The sequence below is a fragment of the Nansenia antarctica genome (genome assembly GCF_963989245.1).
Source record: "Nansenia antarctica genome assembly, chromosome: 2".
NCBI classification, from domain to species: domain Eukaryota; kingdom Metazoa; phylum Chordata; class Actinopteri; order Argentiniformes; family Microstomatidae; genus Nansenia; species Nansenia antarctica.
In genome coordinates this window covers 3,062,012-3,084,524 of record NC_137675.1, presented here as the reverse complement: position 1 = coordinate 3,084,524, position 22,513 = coordinate 3,062,012, and the positions used below count along the sequence as shown (strand labels likewise).

The 22,513-nt window shown below is 45.0% G+C and overlaps 2 protein-coding genes across 2 annotated transcripts in view; both read right to left on the bottom strand.

The window, feature by feature from the left end:
• thumpd1 (THUMP domain containing 1) overlaps window positions 1-8,091 on the bottom strand; it is a gene marked incomplete at its 3' end in the record, with an annotated part of 50,394 nt that extends 42,303 nt beyond the window's left edge. Inside the window, exons 1-5 of the mRNA XM_080524626.1 lie at window positions 8,032-8,091; window positions 7,100-7,350; window positions 6,122-6,281; window positions 4,718-4,803; window positions 3,953-4,115 (exon numbers count right to left, since the gene is read on the bottom strand). Of these exons, the coding sequence (XP_080380752.1) occupies window positions 3,953-4,115; window positions 4,718-4,803; window positions 6,122-6,281; window positions 7,100-7,300 (610 nt within the window). The 5' untranslated portion in view covers window positions 7,301-7,350; window positions 8,032-8,091. The remainder of the gene's footprint in view (window positions 1-3,952; window positions 4,116-4,717; window positions 4,804-6,121; window positions 6,282-7,099; window positions 7,351-8,031) is intronic.
• A 1,016-nt stretch (window positions 8,092-9,107) lies between these two features.
• LOC308151709 (condensin-2 complex subunit G2-like) lies at window positions 9,108-22,167 on the bottom strand (the record flags this gene model as incomplete). The annotated part of the gene is made up of 22 exons (XM_080524625.1): window positions 9,108-9,286; window positions 12,469-12,564; window positions 12,878-12,977; window positions 13,757-13,897; window positions 13,992-14,108; window positions 14,191-14,364; window positions 14,628-14,781; window positions 14,902-14,972; window positions 15,091-15,264; window positions 15,476-15,558; window positions 16,891-17,113; window positions 17,806-17,958; window positions 18,297-18,476; window positions 19,410-19,535; window positions 19,630-19,722; window positions 20,424-20,580; window positions 20,699-20,793; window positions 20,868-21,002; window positions 21,108-21,265; window positions 21,391-21,505; window positions 21,740-21,931; window positions 22,090-22,167. 21 exons carry the CDS (start codon window positions 22,165-22,167, stop codon window positions 12,476-12,478), a joined length of 2,808 nt encoding a protein of 935 aa, XP_080380751.1. The 3' UTR covers window positions 9,108-9,286; window positions 12,469-12,475.
• Between the last annotated feature and the right edge of the window lie 346 nt (window positions 22,168-22,513).

The following is a 22,513-nucleotide window of genomic DNA, read 5'->3' as shown; positions in this document are numbered from 1 at the left end:
GCTCTGGTGATATCTGCTGCGTCATCTACAGTCCTTGTTAGGGCTCTGGTGAGATCTGCTATATCATCCTGACTTGCTAGCATAACAGCCCAATAGAGCTCTCAGGTCTTCTGATGCTGGTTTTCTCTGTACAAAAGAAGAGATCTGGTGAGGCTGCATTCTCATCTTATGCACCCAGATTGTGGAATGCACCGCCAGTTTACATTAGGGATGAGTCAAGACTATATTTTTAATATTGCCTTTAAATTACTAAATCATTAAATTATGATAGTATAATGATTGGAGCACTTTGAGCTGCAACATTTGCAGGAAAAGTGCTATACAAATAAAAGTTATTATTATTATCTACAGTCCCTGCCATGGCATTGGTTTCAAGTTTCAAGTTGTATTGCCACGTCACATTACACAAGTGTAAGAGAGTAACATTATTAGGCTTCAGTTCCAGAACAAGACAGCACAAGACAATAAGGCATAAGTCAATATATATATATATATTTTAAGTGACAATAGTACAAGACATAAGTGACGATTAAGACAGGATACAATTAGCAGTACAAATAGTACAAGTAGAAATGTCATGAGTATTGCAGTGCTGGTGGCCGTGGGTGTGAGAGGTAGTATTGCGTAAAGTGACTGTGAACTTAAGGTTTAGGTAGTCCGTTATACATGGGGTGTGCTTGGGGATGATAGTCAATTGTGACACGTTCTAATGCTTTGATCCTAATATCAGCAACCAATCAAAATGTTCTGACTTTTCTTTTGAAACACGGAACTACGTTTCAACGTCGTTGAGAATCACAAACAACACAAACTCGCTAGTCAAGCCAAAATACTGCAACAACGCAATGGATTGGGTGAGTAATCCCCCACTGCTACCTAGTTAACTAGAACACTACTTTACATTGTTAGCAAGCTCACAAAACAAGCTGTGTTAGTTGACTAGCGATGTGTCGTTGATTTTCAACAACGCGGAAATGTATTCACATTTTTCGAAAGAAAAGTCAGATCATTACATCAGATCCAGACATGAGGACCAAAACACTAGACCGTGTCACATCTGTCTCCAGCAGGCTTGTTTATGAGTCTGACCGCTTGTTCACAGTGATATAACGCACTGACTTACATAGCTCTACCTTCATCCAAAGCGCTTTACAACAGCCTCTCATTCACCCATTCACACACCAATGGCGGCAAGCTGCCACGCAAGGCGCCGGCCGGCCCGCTCACTGGGAGCAATTTGGGGTTCAGTGTCTTGCCCAAGGACACTTCGACATGTGGCCAGCCGGGGCTCGAACCGCCGATCTGCCTATCTTGCGATCATTAGACGGCGGCTCTACCCCCTGAGCCACAGTCGTCGTCCCCATATCGGTATATATGATACATATGATATGGGTCGTATGTGAGACAGTACCCGTCAGAGGTGATATGGGTCATATGTATGTGAGACAGTACCTGTCAGAGGTGATATGGGTCGTATGTATGTGAGACAGTATCTGTCAGAGGTGATATGGGTCGTATGTATGTGAGACAGTACCTGTCAGAGGTGATATGGGTCGTATGTATGTGAGACAGTACCTGTCAGAGGTGATATGGGTCGTATGTATGTGAGACAGTATCTGTCAGAGGTGATATGGGTCGTATGTATGTGAGACAGTACCTGTCAGAGGTGATATGGGTCGTATGTACTGTATGTGAGACAGTACCTGCCAGAGGTGATATGGGTCGTATGTATGTGAGACAGTACCTGTCAGAGGTGATATGGGTCGTATGTATGTGAGACAGTACCTGTCAGAGGTGATATGGGTCGTATGTATGTGAGACAGTACCTGTCAGAGGTGATATGGGTCGTATGTATGTGAGACAGTACCTGCCAGAGGTGATATGGGTCGTATGTATGTGAGACAGTACCTGTCAGAGGTGATATGGGTCGTATGTATGCAGGGGCGGACTGGAATCAAAAAACAGCCCTGGCATTTGCGACACAACAGCCCTATTTCCAAACGCAACACGCAACACGGATTGTTAACATAAAAAGTCAGAGGACAGATGCCAAACTACAGACATGTTTGCTGTAATTATATGTATTATCAGTAGGCAGTCATCAGTCAATATCTCTTTCAATAGCCTTTTCACACCGAATGTACTTTTTTGTGCTATTTTCGGCCCAATACATGCACATTTTGGTGCATTCCTACTTCCAACTACACTTGCTCCCTGCATCCAGTTGTTGCACATTAACTGCATCGCTCTCATCAAATTCCCCCATTCTGAAAATGAAAGCAGTGTAACGTTAACTGCTGTTATAAACGGAATGATGACATGAGGTGCGTGTCCACTGGCGATATAGAGCTGACTACGATAGTTATGGAGATACTCCAGTTCTATGAGTGGAGCTCCCCCCCATAGGGGAGCTCTGCTCCTATTGGTTTACCCCGCTACCTAAAGTAGCCAATGACTGAATTTTTAGATGTCCGCGCCCTATTAGATAGTCACAATTTGCGAAACCTAGGATGGTAGGGGAAGGCAGGGCAATACCGCTACCTGATTGGTTGGCGAAGCACTCGTGAAGAGCCCCCTCATTGGCTGGCGAGTCTACCATCTAATTAGCCAGACTTTGCTATAAGCTAGCAATATTGGGCTAACGGCGTGTGAACGGGTTAAAATGCGTGTGTCTCACGCCCAGAGAAGTTAGAAGTCATAAGGAAACATGTTTATTGACTGGGCAGCACAGTGTAAATATAGAGTTCAAGTTTAAACAACTCCTAAAGTTCTGAAATGTATTTTTGTGAAATTACTGCTCCTTTGATACTGTATTTCCCCTGTGTGGTTGCTTATGCAGTAATATGGTTTGTGGGTATACAATGTGACAAATTGAATGTTAACAAGCTGGTTATTATCAGAATAAACAGCCTGGTCTCACACATCACACATAGAGATTACAGGGACAGTCTAACCCTAACCCTAACCTTAACCCTAACCCTAACCTTAACCCTAACCCTAACCTTAACCCTAAATGTGGCCTAACTAATTAATGCAAGTGCAATTCAAAATGGAATAATCCCAAGAGAAGCCCCGACAGGCGCACATAACAGAGAACGAGCTACCCCAATGTCACGTTGGAATTCGACGTTTTGCAGAATGAGTGTTTCTGGTTTCGCCAACCAATCAGGTAGTGGTATTGCCCTGCCTTCCCCTACCATCCTAGGTTTCGCAAATTCGCACCCTGGGGTGCTATAAAACGGGCGTCCTCCGTTACCTCATTCTCCCAAACATACAATACAGCCGGGTTTGAACAAGTCAAAGTGGGCCAGCAGCCCTATGGGGCTCCGCTCCACTCATAGAACTGGAGTATATCTCCATAACTATCGTTCTATATCGTGGAGCTCCGCCCCATAGGGGAGCTCTGCTCCTATTGGTTTACCATAACTATCGTTCTATATCGTGGAGCTCCGCCCCATAGGGGAGCTCTGCTCCTATTGGTTTAGGGCCCTGGGCATCCGCGATGCAGAACTGCGTGGATGGCCCGGCCGATATAAAATGTTTTGGGCCGCGGTCTGCTGAAATAAGTTATTTTCAATGAAAATCACCAGAGACAAAATTACAAATATATATATTTTTTTTTATATAATACATTCTGAGCGGCCCAGAGTCTCGCGGCCCTCCTGGCATTTGCCAGGCTTGCCCGGTGGCCAGTCCGCCACTGTATGTATGTGAGACAGTACCTGCCAGAGGTGATATGGGTCGTATGTGAGACAGTACCTGCCAGAGGTGATATGGGTCGTATGTGAGACAGTACCTGTCAGAGGTGATATGGGTCGTATGTATGTGAGACAGTACCTGCCAGAGGTGATATGGGTCGTATGTGAGACAGTACCCGTCAGAGGTGATATGGGTCGTATGTATGTGAGACAGTATCTGTCAGAGGTGATATGGGTCGTGTGTGAGACAGTACCTGCCAGGGCCTTGATGATGTCGTCCCTCTTGTTGTGGCTGCTGTTGCGGGCCTTGAAGGCGATCTGGTAGGTTCCGTGGTTGGGGGCCTTGAACCAGGGCTCCAGGAAGGTGACCAGGTACTTATCCATGTCCTCTTGGAACGCCTTACACGTGCCGCTGACCTGAAGCCAGGACAACAAGGGTCAGACAGTGATGTCATAGCTCACCTGGAGCCAGGACAACAAGGGTCAGATAGTGATGTCATAGCTCACCTGGAGCCAGGACAACAAGGGTCAGACAGTGATGTCATAGCTCACCTGGAGCCAGGACAACAAGGGTCAGACAGTGATGTCATAGCTCACCTGGAGCCAGAACAACAAGGGTCAGACAGTGATGTCATAGCTCACCTGGAGCCAGGACAACAAGGGACAGACAGTGATGTCATAGCTCACCTGGAGGCAGACCAAAATGGCAAACGACTTATTCCAAAGCGCTTTCCAACGGCCTCTCATTCACCCATTCACACACACACCAATGGACTTCCCCAGGACCACCTCTAGACCTCCCCAGGACCTCCCCAGGACCTCCCCAGGACCACCCCAGGACCTCCCCAGGACCTCCCCAGGACCTCCCAGGACCTCCCCAGGACCTCCCCAGGACCTCCCCAGGACCTCCCCAGGACCTCCCAAGGACCTCCCAGGACCCCCCCAGGACCTCCCCAGGACCTCCCCAGGACCTCCCAGGACCTCCCCAGGACCTCCCAGGACCCCCATTTACCACTCACCGGGAGCATCCTCAGGATGACGCGGGACTTGTTCCTCTTGGTGGTGTGCAGGTCTGACAGGATGTGGTGGACCAGCTGGTCAGGGTCTGCAGGACCAGATGTGAAAGGACGGAGCACACAGTCAGTAACAACATGTCTGGAGTGTTTTAGGGCTATAGAGTGTTCTATGGCGATAGAGTGTTCTAGGGCTATAGAGTGTTTATAGGGTGTATTAGGGCTAAAGAGTGTTTTAGGGCTATAGAGTGTTTATAGGGTGTATTAGGGCTAAAGAGTGTTTTAGGGCTATAGATTGTTCTAGGGCTAGAGCGTGTTCTAGGGCTATAGAATCTGGGTTTATTTTGTCTCGCAAAATGTATATATATAAAAATAAATAAAAATCTATATACTATATAAGCCTGTATTTTCCTTAAGCGACATTGATGGAATACCCCCCTGGAGTCTGGTTCCTCTCAAGGTTTCTTCCTCCGACAGAGTTTTTCCTTGCCACTGTGTCCTATATTTCTCTCTCCTCTAGGGGAGTTTTTTTCCCCGTGGCCTACTTTTGGGGAGGCTACATGTGGGGAGGTTACATTTGGGGGGGCTACTGTTTGGTGTTAGATCTATTGTTTGTAATCGTTCAGTATTGTTGTTGTTGTGAAGCATTTTGAGACACGTGTCAAAAGTGTAGAAAGCTTGACACAAACAAACTTGACCGATTGATGAAGTGGAACTGGGAAACACTTCCAATGCAGCTGGACTTGAACCAGGAAACCTTTTATTGTGTCCCCCTGACCCACTTCACCATCACTGTTATGGACATTTTTACTTTGGGCTTTTATTTTCGGATGATTTGTGTTTAATGTTTTGAGTTATATTTATATTTCATGATTAATGTTTATTTTATGTTTTTGGTTATTTATGTTATGAATAATGTTTTGTTTTTATGTTTTTGGTTATAGAATTATTAGTGTTTTATTCGTAATTGATTGTCACGTGGTGAGGTGACAGCATAGGCCCAGGTGTGTTTAGGTAGACAGTTAGCTGCACCTGGGCCAATGGAAACAGGTTAGTTTGGAAAAACATTATTTTGACCACGTTCACGCTTTTCTTTAATCTCAGACCTTACCGTCTGCTTTGCTACTTTTCGTTGGATTCATTTGATTATGGACAATAAACCTTTTAATATTTTTCTACAACATACAAGGACAGTGTGGCGTGCGTTCTTATCCAACCCCAACTATAACTGGTGGAATTGGTAGCTACAATCATCATCATCATCACCCTCCTCCTCCTCTTCCTCTTCCCCCCCCTCCTCCTCTTCCTCCCCCTCTTCCCCCCCCTCCTCCCCCTCTTCCTCCCCCTCTTCCTCCCCCCCCCTCCTCCTCTTCCTCCCCCCCCCCCCCTCCTCCTCCTCCTCCTCCTCACCCAGCTGCTTGGTCCTGATGAAGATGACGTTGTTGGCGCCGCTGTCCAGAGACTGGAAGCGGCGGTGTTTGGAGGAGCGGATCTGCGTGACCTCCTTCTTCAGCGCCGCCTCCGCGTCGTCTTCCTCCTCCTCCTCGCCGCTGTCCTCCGCGTCCTTCAACTACGCAGAGGGACCAGAGTGAAGACAGATTCAAACATAAACAAAGAAATCACAGCCGAAAAATGCCCACCGCTTGAGGGCTAAATCCTCAATTCAATTCAACTTTATTCGACCATGTGCAGTGCACTAGGATTTCTAGGAACATGACTTGGTATTCTACCATGCTGAACAAGCTACGGTACATACAACAACAAGACGACAACACAACAATACTCAAGACACACAATATACAGTACCAATACGAGTGAATACATATACTGTACAACTTAGTGCAAAAACATGTAAAGTGCAAGGTAGAAATCCGTTGTACTTGGCTGTGATTTGGCTTTTTGTACAGAAACAAATCCTGTTTTCCTTTGTCATAAAGAAAAAGGGTTGTGGAAGCGACTTTCCTGTCTGTCTGTGTTGGACTACGGTATAGACATATATGCTGCGTCTTCAACGCTAAAGCCACTTGACTCAGTTTGTCACTCTGCCCTTAGATTTAACCCGTAACTGCTCCAGGGGCGCCGAAGATGGCCAGCCCAGTGCCCATAAAACATAGTTTGCTTGTCGCTACAACAACAACAACAACAACAACAACAACAACAACAACAACAACAACAACAACTACACTTCAAGGAAGAGAGAGAGAGAGAGACAGAGAGAGAGACAGACAGAGAGACAGACAGAGAGAGACAGAGAGAGACAGAGAGACAGAGAGAGAGACAGAGAGAGAGAGAGAGAGAGAGAGAGAGAGAGAGAGAGAGACAGAGAGAGAGACAGACAGAGAGAGACAGAGAGAGAGAGAGGATGCACACACGTGTGTGCTTGCTTACATTCTCGGGTCCGTACAGTTGGTCTGCGTACTCGTTGAGCAGGTTGAAGGCTTCCCCGGTGCACTTCCTCTCGTTCATGTTGCAGGTGATCAGGATGCCTTGCATGCCCACCTCGAGCTCCCGGGAACCCTTGAATCGCTTGTTCCGGTTACCGCCGCCATACCTCTTCTTGCCGCGCTTCTTGTCTTGTGCGTCGGACATGTTTGGATCATATAATGGGGGTGGTGGTGGTCTATGGTGGTGGTGGTGGTCTAGGGGATAGTGAGTAGGACAGTTGATCAAAAGGTCATGAGTTCAAATCCCACCTGGGAACACCACCACTAGTGTGTCCTTGTAAGTAAGACACTCAGCCCTCAGTTACTCCAGGGGAGACTTGTCCCTCTGTAATTCGTCATTGTAAATCGCTTTGCATTAAAAAAGCGTCTTGCTAAATGGCAAACATGATTTAATTAATTACAATATTAATAATGTCAATAAACGGTGCAGGGTTAAACTGTCAACGCTTTTGACGTCTTGGGGATTCTCTCTCTTTTATTTTTATTTTGTAGCAGTAACAGGTTGAGATGGCTGGCTTATTGCACTGTGAGATCTACCCTCTTCAATGTGAAATCGTATGACATTGACCACTTATAACAAAAGGAACATCTTAGGAATATCTAAGGGACTGTAATCAACACGCGCCGTGCGTCTCTCCAAGACATGCGGCTGTCGGTGTGTAGCTTAGTAACCTAGTCAGCTTAGCGTAGCTACACATCTAGTCATAATAACCAATAACGCCAAGCTACACTTCGCTTTCGATGTAGATCGCTAATGCAACAATAACAGTGACGTAGTGTGTACTCCAGGGGGAATGTCCCTGTAATTCGTAATTGTAAGTCGCTTTGGATAAAAGCGTCTGCTAAATGGCAAAATTATAGTGTAGCTGACGGTACCTGGTAGACCTTCCTGGGACACTGGATCTGGATCAACTGGGTCCGTCGTTCAGTTCACTCACGTCGGACTGGCTGCTGCGCTGAATGTGGACGTACGTTGAGGTTGTTGTACGGAGAGCTCAGAGGGACAGTTTTAATACGATGGCGTTTCCAATGTCCATCCAGGGTTGCCAGATGGGATTGGCGATATCCAGCCTGCCACCGCATCATCCCTCTCCTCTGTTGTCATTCGAGAGAAGAGAGGGGATGCCTCTTATAAACATGGGGCAGGATTAAACAGTGAGCCTCAGGAATTCTGGAATTCCTTCAAAAATGTTTTGTCCCAGTGAAAAGGGTGGGGTGGGCTCTCTCTCCCTCCCTCTCTCTGTCCCTCCCTCCCTCTCTCTCTCTCTCCCTCCTCCCTCCCTCTCTCTCTGTCCCTCCCTCCCTCTCTCTCTCTCTCCCTCCTCCCTCCCTCTCTCTCTGTCTCTCCCCCATCTCCCTCCCTCTCTCTCTCTCTCTCTGTCCCTCCCTCTCTCTCTCCCTCCTCCCTCTCTCTCTCTCTCTCTCCCCCATCTCCCTCCCTCTCTCTCTCTCTGTCCCCCCTCCCTCTCTCTCTCTCCCTCCTCCCTCCCTATCTCTCTCTCTCTCCCCCATCTCCCTCCCTCTCTCTCTCTCTCTGTCCCCCCTCCCTCCCCCCCTCTCTCGTTTTTAGACAATTACAAGGTTTCATGAATACAATTTTATTTCAATGCAGCATTTGTTACAGTTCACTAAATGTTTTAGCAAATCTCTAAAAACATACAGGACAGGAAAAACAGTGGCATTAATATGCAGATATGCCATTAAAAAAGATGTAAACCCAGCTCATTGCATCACAAATTCTGTAACTTTTTTTGTGAACGGTAAAAAGCAATTTAACCCTACTGAAGCCATTGAAGGTCAAATCCCTTCAACTAAAACAATTAAACTCTCTATTTTTAACAATTAAGTGAAAAAGAAATAGGTTGACATTGGAGAAAATAAAATAAAACCATGTATGTGTTCTAGGGGAGGGACCAGGGGTGTTCTAGGGGAGGGGCCAGGGGCGTTCTAGGGGAGGGGCCTAGGGTGTTCTAGGGGAGGGGCCTAGGGTGTTCTAGGGGAGTGGTCATGGGTGTTCTAAGAAAGTGGATGCACCGATTCTTTCTCCTTTCTGTGTCTGATGGCGGCCAATTTGAATCATGCCAGAGGTGACGTCACTCCAGCACCCGCAGATCCGTTCCTGGGGACACCTCTGTGTGGGGGGAAGAATAAAGGAGACATGTCACATGACTCTTCTGCCCGAATCACACTACAGAGTCACCTGACTCCTACTAGAATCACACTACAGAGTCACATGACTCCTACTAGAATCACACTACAGAGTCACCTGACTCCTACTAGAATCACACTACAGAGTCACATGACTCCTACTAGAATCACACTACAGAGTCACATGACTCCTACTAGAATCACACTACAGAGTCACATGACTCCTACTAGAATCACACTACAGAGTCACATGACTCCTACTAGAATCACACTACAGAGTCACATGACTCCTACTAGAATCACACTACAGAGTCACCTGACTCCTACTAGAATCACACTACAGAGTCACCTGACTCCTACTAGAATCACACTACAGAGTCACCTGACTCCTACTAGAATCACACTACAGAGTCACATGACTCCTACTAGAATCACACTACAGAGTCACCTGACTCCTACTAGAATCACACTACAGAGTCACCTGACTCCTACTAGAATCACACTACAGAGTCACCTGACTCCTACTAGAATCACACTACAGAGTCACCTGACTCCTACTAGAATCACACTACAGAGTCACCTGACTCCTACTAGAATCACACTACAGAGTCACATGACTCCTACTAGAATCACACTACAGAGTCACCTGACTCCTACTAGAATCACACTACAGAGTCACCTGACTCCTACTAGAATCACACTACAGAGTCACCTGACTCCTACTAGAATCACACTACAGAGTCACATGACTCCTACTAGAATCACACTACAGAGTCACCTGACTCCTACTAGAATCACACTACAGAGTCACATGACTCCTACTAGAATCACACTACAGAGTCACATGACTCCTACTAGAATCACACTACAGAGTCACATGACTCCTACTAGAATCACACTACAGAGTCACCTGACTCCTACTAGAATCACACTACAGAGTCACCTGACTCCTACTAGAATCACACTACAGAGTCACCTGACTCCTACTAGAATCACACTACAGAGTCACATGACTCCTACTAGAATCACACTACAGAGTCACCTGACTCCTACTAGAATCACACTACAGAGTCACCTGACTCCTACTAGAATCACACTACAGAGTCACCTGACTCCTACTAGAATCACACTACAGAGTCACCTGACTCCTACTAGAATCACACTACAGAGTCACCTGACTCCTACTAGAATCACACTACAGAGTCACATGACTCCTACTAGAATCACACTACAGAGTCACATGACTCCTACTAGAATCACACTACAGAGTCACCTGACTCCTACTAGAATCACACTACAGAGTCACCTGACTCCTACTAGAATCACACTACAGAGTCACCTGACTCCTACTAGAATCACACTACAGAGTCACCTGACTCCTACTAGAATCACACTACAGAGTCACATGACTCCTACTAGAATCACACTACAGAGTCACCTGACTCCTACTAGAATCACACTACAGAGTCACCTGACTCCTACTAGAATCACACTACAGAGTCACCTGACTCCTACTAGAATCACACTACAGAGTCACATGACTCCTACTAGAATCACACTACAGAGTCACCTGACTCCTACTAGAATCACACTACAGAGTCACATGACTCCTACTAGAATCACACTACAGAGTCACCTGACTCCTACTAGAATCACACTACAGAGTCACATGACTCCTACTAGAATCACACTACAGAGTCACATGACTCCTACTAGAATCACACTACAGAGTCACATGACTCCTACTAGAATCACACTACAGAGTCACCTGACTCCTACTAGAATCACACTACAGAGTCACCTGACTCCTACTAGAATCACACTACAGAGTCACCTGACTCCTACTAGAATCACACTACAGAGTCACCTGACTCCTACTAGAATCACACTACAGAGTCACCTGACTCCTACTAGAATCACACTAGAGTCACCTGACTCCTACTAGAATCACACTACAGAGTCACCTGACTCCTACTAGAATCACACTACAGAGTCACCTGACTCCTACTAGAATCACACTAGAGAGTTGAGTTGAGAATGTTTATGTTTATTTTTGGTCCCCTATACAATTCACAATACAGATATAAAACATTTACACAGTCACAATGCATAACACCAGGACCAAAAAGGTGTAGGCTGAAGCCATGGCTTATTGCGCCTACCCTTGTTACATGCATGTTTTTTTTTTGTTTTCATGCATGCATAATCAAAACATTGAAACTTTTACAAACACAATTTCACTTACGCATGTCAACAAAAAGTTCAAAAATACCAAACAAAAACTATATTTAAACCTCTGTTTTTATAAATAAAATAAAATCCTTTTAGTGTACTACACATTTTCATTTCCTTTTCAAAAGTATTTCCATAAGTTTACTCCTTTAACTGTTATACATCTTTGTTTTGCATTTGTTCTAATCTTTGTTTTCATAAACATACATATTCCTCTGAGTTCGTAATTACTCTGTCTAACTTGAAATAGTCTCTGGATACAGTCTGGAAGCATCTTATTTTTTACTTTATACATTACTTGTGCCATTTTTAAGTCCACCAATTCTTTAAATTTGAGATCATAGGTGTTTATAAATAATTAGTTAGTTGGTTCTTGATAGGCAGCTCTGTTTATAATTCGTATAGCTCTTTTCTGTAGTAAATAAATTGGATTTGTGATTGTTTTGTATGTGTTTCCCCACACTTCCACACAGTAAGTTATGTATGGAACTATTAGAGAACGGTACAATGTGTAATGCATTTGGATTAAGTATGTATTTTGTTTTATTAGTCTATTGCAATAGACTTTGATATTTTAGTCTTTAAGTAGTTTATGTGTGTTTTCCAACATAGTTTGTGGTCTATAACAACTCCCAAAAATTTGTTTTCATAAACTCTTTCAATTTCAACATTATCTATCTTGATTTGTACTTGACTATTAATTTTTCGATTTCCAAATATCATAAGTTTAGTTTTTTCTAAGTTCAATGACAAGTTGTTTGTGTCAAACCATCGTTTTATAGTTTTTAGTTCCGTTTCCACTGTATCCAGAAGCTGCTCCAAATCTTTGCCAGAACAAAATAAATGTGTATCGTCTGCAAACAAAACAAAATTTAACAACTTGGACACATTGCAAATATCAATATTCTTCTTTTATTTTCGTATTCTACTTACTTGTATTTTACTCACTCGCGGCGTCCTCAGGAACATAGCTGTCTTCCACCTCGGTGACGACCGAGTCCAGCAGGGACACACACAGGTAGCCCTTCTCTGAGGGAACAACATCATCAGATCCACCAGATACTGACTACTTATCAAAATGAAACATTAAATGTCATATATAACCATCAGTATTGCTTAGACGTGCGGTCTATTACAGAGTCTGGGTTAGGTTAGAGATGTGTCTATTGCAGAGCTGGGTTAGGGTTAGAGATGTGTCTATTGCAGAGCTGGGTTAGGGTTAGAGATGTGTCTATTACAGAGCCTGGTTAGGGTTACAGATGTGTCTATTGCAGAGCTGGGTTAGGGTTACAGATGTGTATTGCAGAGCCTGGGTTAGGGTTAGAGATGTGGAGACACTCACCAGAGAGGCGCACGGCGGAGCACAGTTTAAGGACCTGACCTTTGAACTGCTCGTCACCAAGACCCACCCGGATTATGTCTCTGTACAGTGTTAGGAAGCTCTGCTCCAAACAACATCACCACAACATACAAGAATTAAGCATCATTCTCACTCAACAAAAGAACAACAACACAGTTCAACACAACAATACAGTACGTGAAGCAGGAAAGATAAATGGCAGCTTTATTGTCCATATCTGATCTAGGCAGCCGAAAGGTGACAGGCTGGAGCATGACGGCACAAAGGCAATAAGAACAGCAGGGCTCCATGGTGGTCAGAGTGAACAGGGCTCCATGGTGTCAGAGTGAACAGGGCTCCATGGTGTCAGAGTGGGAGGAATGTACTCGTTTGTCTGCTGAGGCGTTAGAGTGGACTGGAGTGGAATAATCAATAACCAGATGAGATTTACAGGGTAGAACAGATAGTCTAAGAACAAGGAGAAAAATCCCCACAATACTCCAGAGATCAGCAGAAATACTGGATGAAGCCGTTATTGCAGACAGTAGCTGCATTTAACGTGATGACACCATGCCTGTGTCTTTAAGTCTCATATTTGATGTCTCAACAATGCTTTATTCTACCTGTGTGCAATGTTTTATGTACACCATCTCTGTCAACTAACTAAATGTAGGCCAGGTTTTGTATTGGATTTGTTTGTGGTGGATGTTGTATGCCTGTGAACAGGTCACACTTGAAAATGAGCCCTTGGGGCTCAATGTGTTTTTTACCTGTATAAATAAAGGTTAAATAACAAATAAAAAATATTTAAAAATGCATACATTAATATAAAATGCTGGTTGGATGGTGTTGGGAACCAAATGTAATCCCATCCTCTCTTACCTCTACAACCCGCCTAGCGAGGGCCAGCTGGTGCTCAGACACGCCCCCCTCACTGGGGCGCACTAGGAAGGGCAACACCCTCTCAGCAGCCCATACTGCCAAGTTCTCCAGGGACACCAGGTATTCCCTCCCCTCTGGGAACTGGGATAACAGAACAGTAGGACCAATACTGGGCAGGCACAGACATCTAAATTTGACTTTAGCGACAATGTAAGTAATTGGAGGGGGGGCTTACTTTGTGCTGTAGATGGGCACTAAGACTGCCATGAAGAGTGACGGCTCTCCACGCTGTCTCTGCACTGGGAACACTGGCATCAGCCTCAGGAGAGCTCAGGCAGGAGGACAACACTGACTGTGGAGACAAACAGTACACAGGTTCAAGTACAAAAAGCCAAATCTGAACCTGCTGTTGTATCTGATGGTTTCTACTGTACCCTCCAGGCCGCCAGAGCCTCGTGGAGCTGCTTGAGCGGACCCTGCCCGAGGGACAGGATGCTATCCCGGGTAGAGGTGCGGCTGAGTAGGTACTCCAGGTAATCTAGCCCCAGGTCTGGTTTGGCCTCCACCGTCTCCTGGATGCGCACCTTACGATTTGAGTTCATTTTGCCCTGTGGTAGGATGGCAGCAAACAAAATAATATTTCAGGACAAAAACTCAACTTCTTTTGGTTAGCCAGAGCAATTCAGTTAACTATGTACAATTACAATCAGACAAAAACACAACATGACCAACACTACTTTTCCCTTTAAAGGCCATTGAGGAGCCCATAGTCCAACAGCATCCTTTTCAGCTCTGGCCATTTTAACCCTCCAGCACCTATGGATCTGGAGGCACCTGTCTCTCTCTACAGTGTGTGTAGTGCTCAACTCACCGCTGTCTTGGGCAGAGCCTCAGAGAGCCAGTCAGTGATGAGGTTCAGGACATCTTCCGCCTGGCCCCAGGAGCACAGGCAGTCTATCATCTGATTGTACTGGGATAGCTTGGCCCCACACTCTAGCCTCTTCAGCCTGGACACAACCCCACAGCTGGTAGACATGGACCAGAAAGACAGGTCAGCAGGGTTGCAACAGGGTTATAGTGAGAGAGGGAGGGAGGGGGAGAGGTGAAGGTAATAGCACCATGTTTAAAATGGGACCATGACTGACCTGAAAGAGGGGACACAGACTGGGGGCAGCAGGGAGGCCAGTTGAATGAGGGGGACAATACAGCGCTCATCCTACAGGAAAAAGTCAGAAAAAAAGAGGAAGAGTGAGAGAGCAACGGAGAGTGTGGATACAATTTCAAAACTTGATGAGGTGTAACAACCACAGCGTAAAAAAACAGTGTGTCTGTACCTGGAATGCTCTGAAGTACTTGGGCATGGCGGAGGCAAACTTAGCGGTGGTGTATTTAAAGACGTCTTTGTTGAGTTCCAGGGGTTTCCGGATGCTTCTCCACAAGATCACCACCACCTCCAGCAGACCGGCCATGGAGGCTGTGTCCTCCGCTGACAGGACATTCTGGAGAACCTGCAAGGACCTCTCTTTTAACTTTTAACACCAATTTCAATGTGTAAAGAAACTTGTATGTGTATTCTGGATATAATATACCACCACAGTTCGAATAGCACTTGCATGAATGCACTGCATTGACAAGCAATAGTGTCTAGGAAAGAATCTTGTGATCCAAATCTGTTCACCAACTCTTAATCAACTTGAGCACTATACTCTTGACTCTTACACTTGTATTCTCCGTGTTGTTCGTGTCATCTTCACTCTGGATGCAGGCACTCAAACACTGCAGATTGGTCAGCATCAGGTTGGCTGGAACATAGAGGTAGAGAGGCCTTTATATATAGATAGAAAAAAAAAAACACACAGTGCATTCGGAAAGTATTCATACCTCTTCACTTTTTCCACATTTTGTTGTGTTAAATGTAAAATTGATTACATTTTTAAATACATTTTTAGAATTGGCCATAAATCCACACAATACCCCAGAATGACAAAGTGAAGATTTTTTTTTACATTTCTGTATATTTATTCAAATTAAAATACAGTATATACCTCATGTACATAAGTATTCAGACCCTTTGCTATGACACTCGAATTTGAGCTTAGGTGCATCCTGTTTCCATTGATCATCCTTGAGATGTTTCTATGACTTGATTGGAGTCCACCTGTGGTAAATTCAATTGATTGGTCATGACTTGGAACAGCACACACCGGCCTATATAAGGTCCCACAGTTGACAATGCATGTCAGAGCACAAACCAGGCCATGAGGTCGAGGTCTGTAGACCTCTGTGACGGGATTGTGCCGAGGTACAGATCTGGGGATGGGTACAAAAAAAATTCTACAGTATTGAAGGTCCCCAACAACACAGTAGCCTCCATCATTCGATAGAGCTGGTGCCCGCTTGGAGTTTGCCAAAAGGCACCTAAAGGACACTCAGACCATGAGAAACAAGATTCTCTGGTCTGATGAAACCCAGATTTAACTCTTTGGCCTGAATGCCAAGCATTACGTCTGGAGGAAACCAGGCACAGGACAATGTGCAACAGGACAATGCACACAGCCAAGACCATGCAGGAGTGGCTTCGGGACAAGTCTCTGAATGTCCTTGAGTGGCCCAGCCAGAGCCCAGATCCAACATCTCTGGAGACCTGAAAATAGCTGTACACCGACACTCCCCATCCAACCTGGCAGAGCTTGAGAAGATCTGCAGAGAAGAATGGGAGAAACTCCCCAAACACAAGTGCCAACATTGTAGCGTCATACCCAAGAAGACTTGAGGCTGTAATCAATGCCAAAGGTGCTTCAACAAAGGTCTGAATACTTATATACATGAGGTATTTCTGTATTTTAATAAATATACAGACATTTTAAAAAACATGTTTTCACTTTGTCATTCTGGGGTATTGTGTGTGGATTGATGGCTAATTATTTTTAATTTAATCCATTTTAAATTGACTCTACAACACAACAAAATGTGGAAGAAGTGGAGGGGTCTGAATACTTTCCGAATGCACTGTATACCACCTATGACCTTAACAAAGGTCTGAAGTTAGTAAGTTAGTAATATATGGATACAGTCAATTAAGGATTTATATCCATCCCCATGTGAAGGCATGTGTAGCTTCAGGCCAAACTCACTTATGTTGGTCGGGGCTGTGTAGAGGGGGGCATACTGGTAGAACTTTCTGGCTGCCATGGGATTCATTTGAATCAGAGTGACGCATTTCTCACACCAGATCTTGTGAGGTTGGTTGACAGGGAAAAAGGAGTCGAACAGGAGCTTGACGATCCTCTCGGAGATGGGCTGGGAGTCGACAGCCAAACGGGACAGCAGGTGTTCCATGGAGCAGACATTCCAAAACTGGGGAGAGGGAGGAGGGAGCATCCTGCATTATAACATCACACATTTCCAAACCATGCGTTTCCAAATTGCAGTCATGTTCATCATGCCAATTTAAATCTTTCAGACCTATTTTATTGGTGTGAGCATACGTTTTAGCACACTGTGGACCGGAGCTCATCAGGAGTGGGAGACCATCTGTTGCTACAGTTAGGTCACATCTCTCTCACATGAAAGTCAGAATCATGACCAGGAGCAAGTGGATGAGATTGCAACATTGTTGCATAAATTATTTCTCACTTTCAAGCGGAGCATCCGTCGATTGTTTGCTCCGGGAGTGACTTCGAATGCGCGTTCTCACAGCTCCAAACGACGCAGAGCAAAGCAAATTTTATCCTAAACTCCGATTCCAAGTGAAGCAAATGTTCTAGTGAGAACACACCTTAGTCTATAAAGGTCTGTAATGCACTACTTGCTTAATTTATTAATTAGCCTATTTTGAAATAACTCCGGTCTCATCGGGATGGGCTAGAACCGAACCAGTCAGGGTTTGGGGTCTCATTGTTTACAGGTCTGTTTCGGGTTTAGGTCTCTTTATTTCAAATAAGAACAGGTCGGTTCGGGTTCAGACCTATACTGTAGTTTCAGATTCAAAGAAATCCCCCAGACATACACAGCACAAACTACAGCATGGGGTACGAGTCCTGTCTCACCATGGCAGCCCTTACTGCTTTGATCTTAAGCAGCAGGTCCATGAACGCCACGCGGACTTTCTCTGAGGTGTCATGAAGACTGTTCTTCATAGCGGGCAAGAGCTGTTCTAGCAGAGGGTGGCTGAAGCTGTTGTCCAGAACAATGGTCAAACCCTGGAGGTCAGAGAAAACAACCAATAAGCCACACAGTATGAATAGGATTGGAAATGTAATGTTACTTGTGTGATAATGTGTTTGTGTAACTCAAGTCTGTGAAAACAAACATTTCCTCCAAATTTCACTTTCAAACTAACATTGATTCTTGAGACTTTGTGTCTTGTCGGTTGCCTGTGTACTTGGATCCGTCATGTTTTGTGTACTCATCAAAGTGTTGGGTCAAACCAAATATCACATGACCATATTGTAAAAATACCATTACATCTATTCTACCCTATTCTCTAACTATGTAGCACCAGTCATGAGAAGGGGGTCAGAGTTGACAGTGGTCCCACCAGGAAGACAGAGGCACGGACGTCCGGAGAGCTGGTGTCAGACGCCAGGTCCACCACCAGCTTCTTGAGGAAGTCAGTGATGACGGTGGTGGGGATGGCCTCCCAGAAGTTGGCCACAATCTTACACACACCCAGGGTGGCTGTGGACCGCACCAGGGGCTGGGGGTCCTCAAGCAGGCGCTGGAGATCACACACACATATTGAAATGTATCAAGTATCAGTATACAATACAGTTAGGTCCATATATATTAGGACACTGACAGAATGTTTGTTATTTTAGCTGTTTACCAAAACATATTCAAGTTACCGTTATATAATGAATACAGACTTAAAGTGCAGTCTCTCTCTTTAATTTGAGGGTATTCACATCCAAATTGGAGGCAGGGTTGAGGAATTCCAACTCTTTAATATGTAGCCCCGTCTTTTTTAAGGCACCAATAGTATTGGACAATTGACTCAAAATATGTTTCATGGGCCAATGTGGGCTATTCCTTCATTATTTCTTTATCAATTAAGCAGGTAAAAGGTCTGAGTTGATTCCAAGTGTGGCATTTGCATGTGGTCAAAGGAGCTCTCAATGCAAGTGAAACAGGCCATCCTTAGGCTGCAAAAACAGAAACTAAATCCGTCAGAGAGATAGCGGGAACATTAGGAGTGGCCAAATCAACAGTTTGGTACATTCTGAGAAAAAATAAAATAATGCACTGGTGAGCTCGGCACCACAAAAAAGGTCTGGACGTCCATGGAAGACAACAGTGGTGGATGATCACAGGATCCTTTACATGGTGAAGAAAAACCCCATTCACAACATCCAGCCAAGTGAAGAACAGTCTCCAGGAGGTAGGCATATCATTATCCAAGCCTACCATAAAGAGAAGACTTCACGAGAGCAAATACAGAGGGTTCACCACAAGGTGCAAACCATTCATAAGCCTCAAGAATAGAAAGGCCAGATTAGATTTTGCCCAATTTTTTTATTTATTTTTTAAACAGTCCAGTTCTGGTAATTGCCTTCAAAGGATTCTCGACAAAGTCTTTTTAGCATTTTAGTTATGATTGTCCTTAACTTATGCATTTTAATAAAAACATGCTGAAAATAATGCAATGACTTACCATGAGCATGTCCAGTTGTTTCTGAATAATCTCATCCATCCACTCGCTGTTCTGGCCAGGGTCATGGAGTGGGAAGGCCTCAGTGAAGAGCAGAGTGGCGTTGGCCCGTACCTCTGAGTTGGTTGCCTACAATCACAGAGAAGAGATTCATTCTAGTCACTCAACTGGCAAACACTGGACAAACACTGCCAAGTAATAAAGTGAAATAAAGATGCTGTACAGTCAGGGCACTCCAGAGGATGGGTTTGTACAGTCTGTAGAGCATCTCATCCACCCCCTGGCGGCGCTTCTGCTCGTGGAAGTAGCTCAGTATCTAATAAGTGGAAGAACACACACACACACACACACACACACACACACACACTTTAAATGTACCGTACATTCTGGCAAACTAAGCAGCAAAGAGGTTTGCTTGTGCGCTGACTACAACCTGGCCCTCAACACCAGCAAAACCAAAGAGATCATTGTGGACTTCAGAAAGACTGGACGCTGTGAACACTCCCCCATCTACATCAACGGGATGGAGGTGGAGCGTGTTCGCAGCTTTAAGTTTCTGGGGGTCCATATCTCCGAAGACCTCTCTTGGACAGGACCCTTAACACCTCTTCCTTGGTCAAAAAGGCGCAGCAGCGCCTATGCTTCCTAAGGAGACTGAAGGAAGTCCAGCTGTCTACCAGGATCCTGACCAACTTCTACTGCTGCACCATTGAGAGCATCCTCACCAACTGCATCATAGTGTGGTACGGCAACTGCACTGTGTCTGACCAGAAGGCCCTGCAACGGGTGCTGAAAAACGCCCAGCGCATCGATGGCACCAAACTCCCTTCATCAAGGACACCTCCCACCCCAACCACAGACTGTTTCACCCCCTACCTTCAAAGAGACTCAGGAGGTACGGGATCCTCAGGTCCCTCCCCCCCGCACACACACTGGACTATGACTCTCAATACCCCCCCCATATTGCATGCAATGCAGTCAAGTATCTTTTATTGTAAGCCAAATGTGATAGCTCACCTGTCTGACTTTGGCATGAACAGATGAGCCCATGAACAGATGAATCCCATGCTTCATCAAGTCCTGGATACAGGTACTCTCCATCTCCTCCAGGAACACTCCAGAGGCCTTCTTCCAAGCCTTGAAGTAGATGTCTGCTATGTGACCAGTCAGGGACCTGAGGAAGGGAAAGCAGTTCAGAACTTTCTGGAAATTGACACCCATCATTGAATAGTAGACTAGACTGGCCTCCTGTCACCTACCTTTGAATACTAGGAGACAAGAATAGCACTCACTTGGAAAAGAACTTAAGCTGGTTCTTGATAGTTTCATGGATCATGTGGATGAAGTTGACATTCCAGCCAAAGAGGAACACTATGAAACGCTTTCCCTGTCAGAGAGAGTACATCAAGGTGACCATGATGACACACACAATCATCAAACTGCACAATAAAACACACTTACATCATCGCTTTTGATGAAATGTACGTTGAGGAGGCATTGGAGCAGCAGATCCACCATCTCAGTACTGTCCTCCGATCCAAAGTCCATACAGAGCAGCACATCACGGAAGCCCCACAGTCTCTGTATCTGAGCACCCTGACAACAGAGACAACACATGGTTGATGGAACGTAAACAGGTAAATACAGACATGACAACAAGACAAAGTATTTCACAGACAGACAGACAGGGCTGTGTCTCACTGGTTTGTTGAGTGTCAAGGTCTTCTCCAGGCAGTCATGGAAGGCAATGCGGCCAAACTCTTCTTTCCCCTTGAGTCCCTTCCTCCACCATTCCTCACACAGCCTATGGACAGCCTTCTGAAGGGGCACCTCAGAAGCAGGGAGGGAGGGCACCACATCTGAAGGTTGGGGGATGAGAGGAGGGGTGAGACCCAATTAGAGGGTCTTAAACCATTTCTCAGGTATGAAAACAACTGATTTTTCTTTTATAAGCATCCACTACAGTTAGTACTGTAAAATTCACCAATAAGTATGTTGGCACATTCCAGGAGAGAGTCGTACGTGTCACCGTCTTGTATGACATCCAGAGAGTGTGTTACCACTAGTGTAACCCACTCTATGACAGACATGGTCCGTTGCTGTAAAATATAAATAAAAACACAGTGAGAAAAAACGTAAGACTTCCTTCACATACAAAGGTGTCAAGAAAATGTGAATGCATACAAACAACACCAGAACCATACAGACACAGACAGAACAAGCATGAAACAACTAAGCATGCCATGAGAGAATGTAGATCAACCTAGGGGGAAATAGCCAGCACATATGAATCTTTGGAAGGCATGGGACATGTCAGCTAGCCTTGCTCTCACCCGGTGTGGGGACACCACCACCTCCATGTCACCTTCGTTGTCCTCATCTAACCCAGCATCCCAGCGCTCAGGAGGGAAGTCTGCCAGCAGGCCACGCAGCAGTGTCACCAGTTTCTTCCACAGTGCCTCTCGCTGGCCTTGGGACAGCTCCTGCAGGACTTCCTCCAAATCAAAGGGCTCTGTACCGTCCTTCTGAACAACTCAAGAACACATACAGGATGAGCATCAAAGGCAACCAGTCAGTGTTCTGTGTATTGTGTGGTGTTGAAAGAGTGAACAAGAGAGAGCATCGTATTTAAGATGAAGGCTGTTAATAATCGTGGTGTAATCTTTCCAAAGTTAGAACTTACGTGGAGTTTTTCAAAATGGAGAAAGTCCTCCACATTCTCCACGCAGACTGAAGCTATAAACGCCTCTCGCCTCGACATTGTTATAAACTGCCTTGAGATAGGTAGCTATGTTGTAGTTGAATCTGAATAGTTGAGACAAAAACAAAACAACGTTGAAGTTCTCGAGCTAGACCAGTGGTTCTCAACCTTTTTTGGGCCAGCGCCCCCCTGTCCATTATCCAGGTCTCTTACCGCCCCCCATCAAAAAAGTAGGCTTATTTTCTTCCCTGAATATTAATGTTGACTTATATTCTGTGTTATATCATTTAAAAAGCATGTCACTGAATGCCAAATAATGGATTTGATTTAACTGGGCAGTCGGAATATCATTATTATTATGCTGTTTCTGAGTGTTAAACAAACTTAGACAACATCAGAGAATACA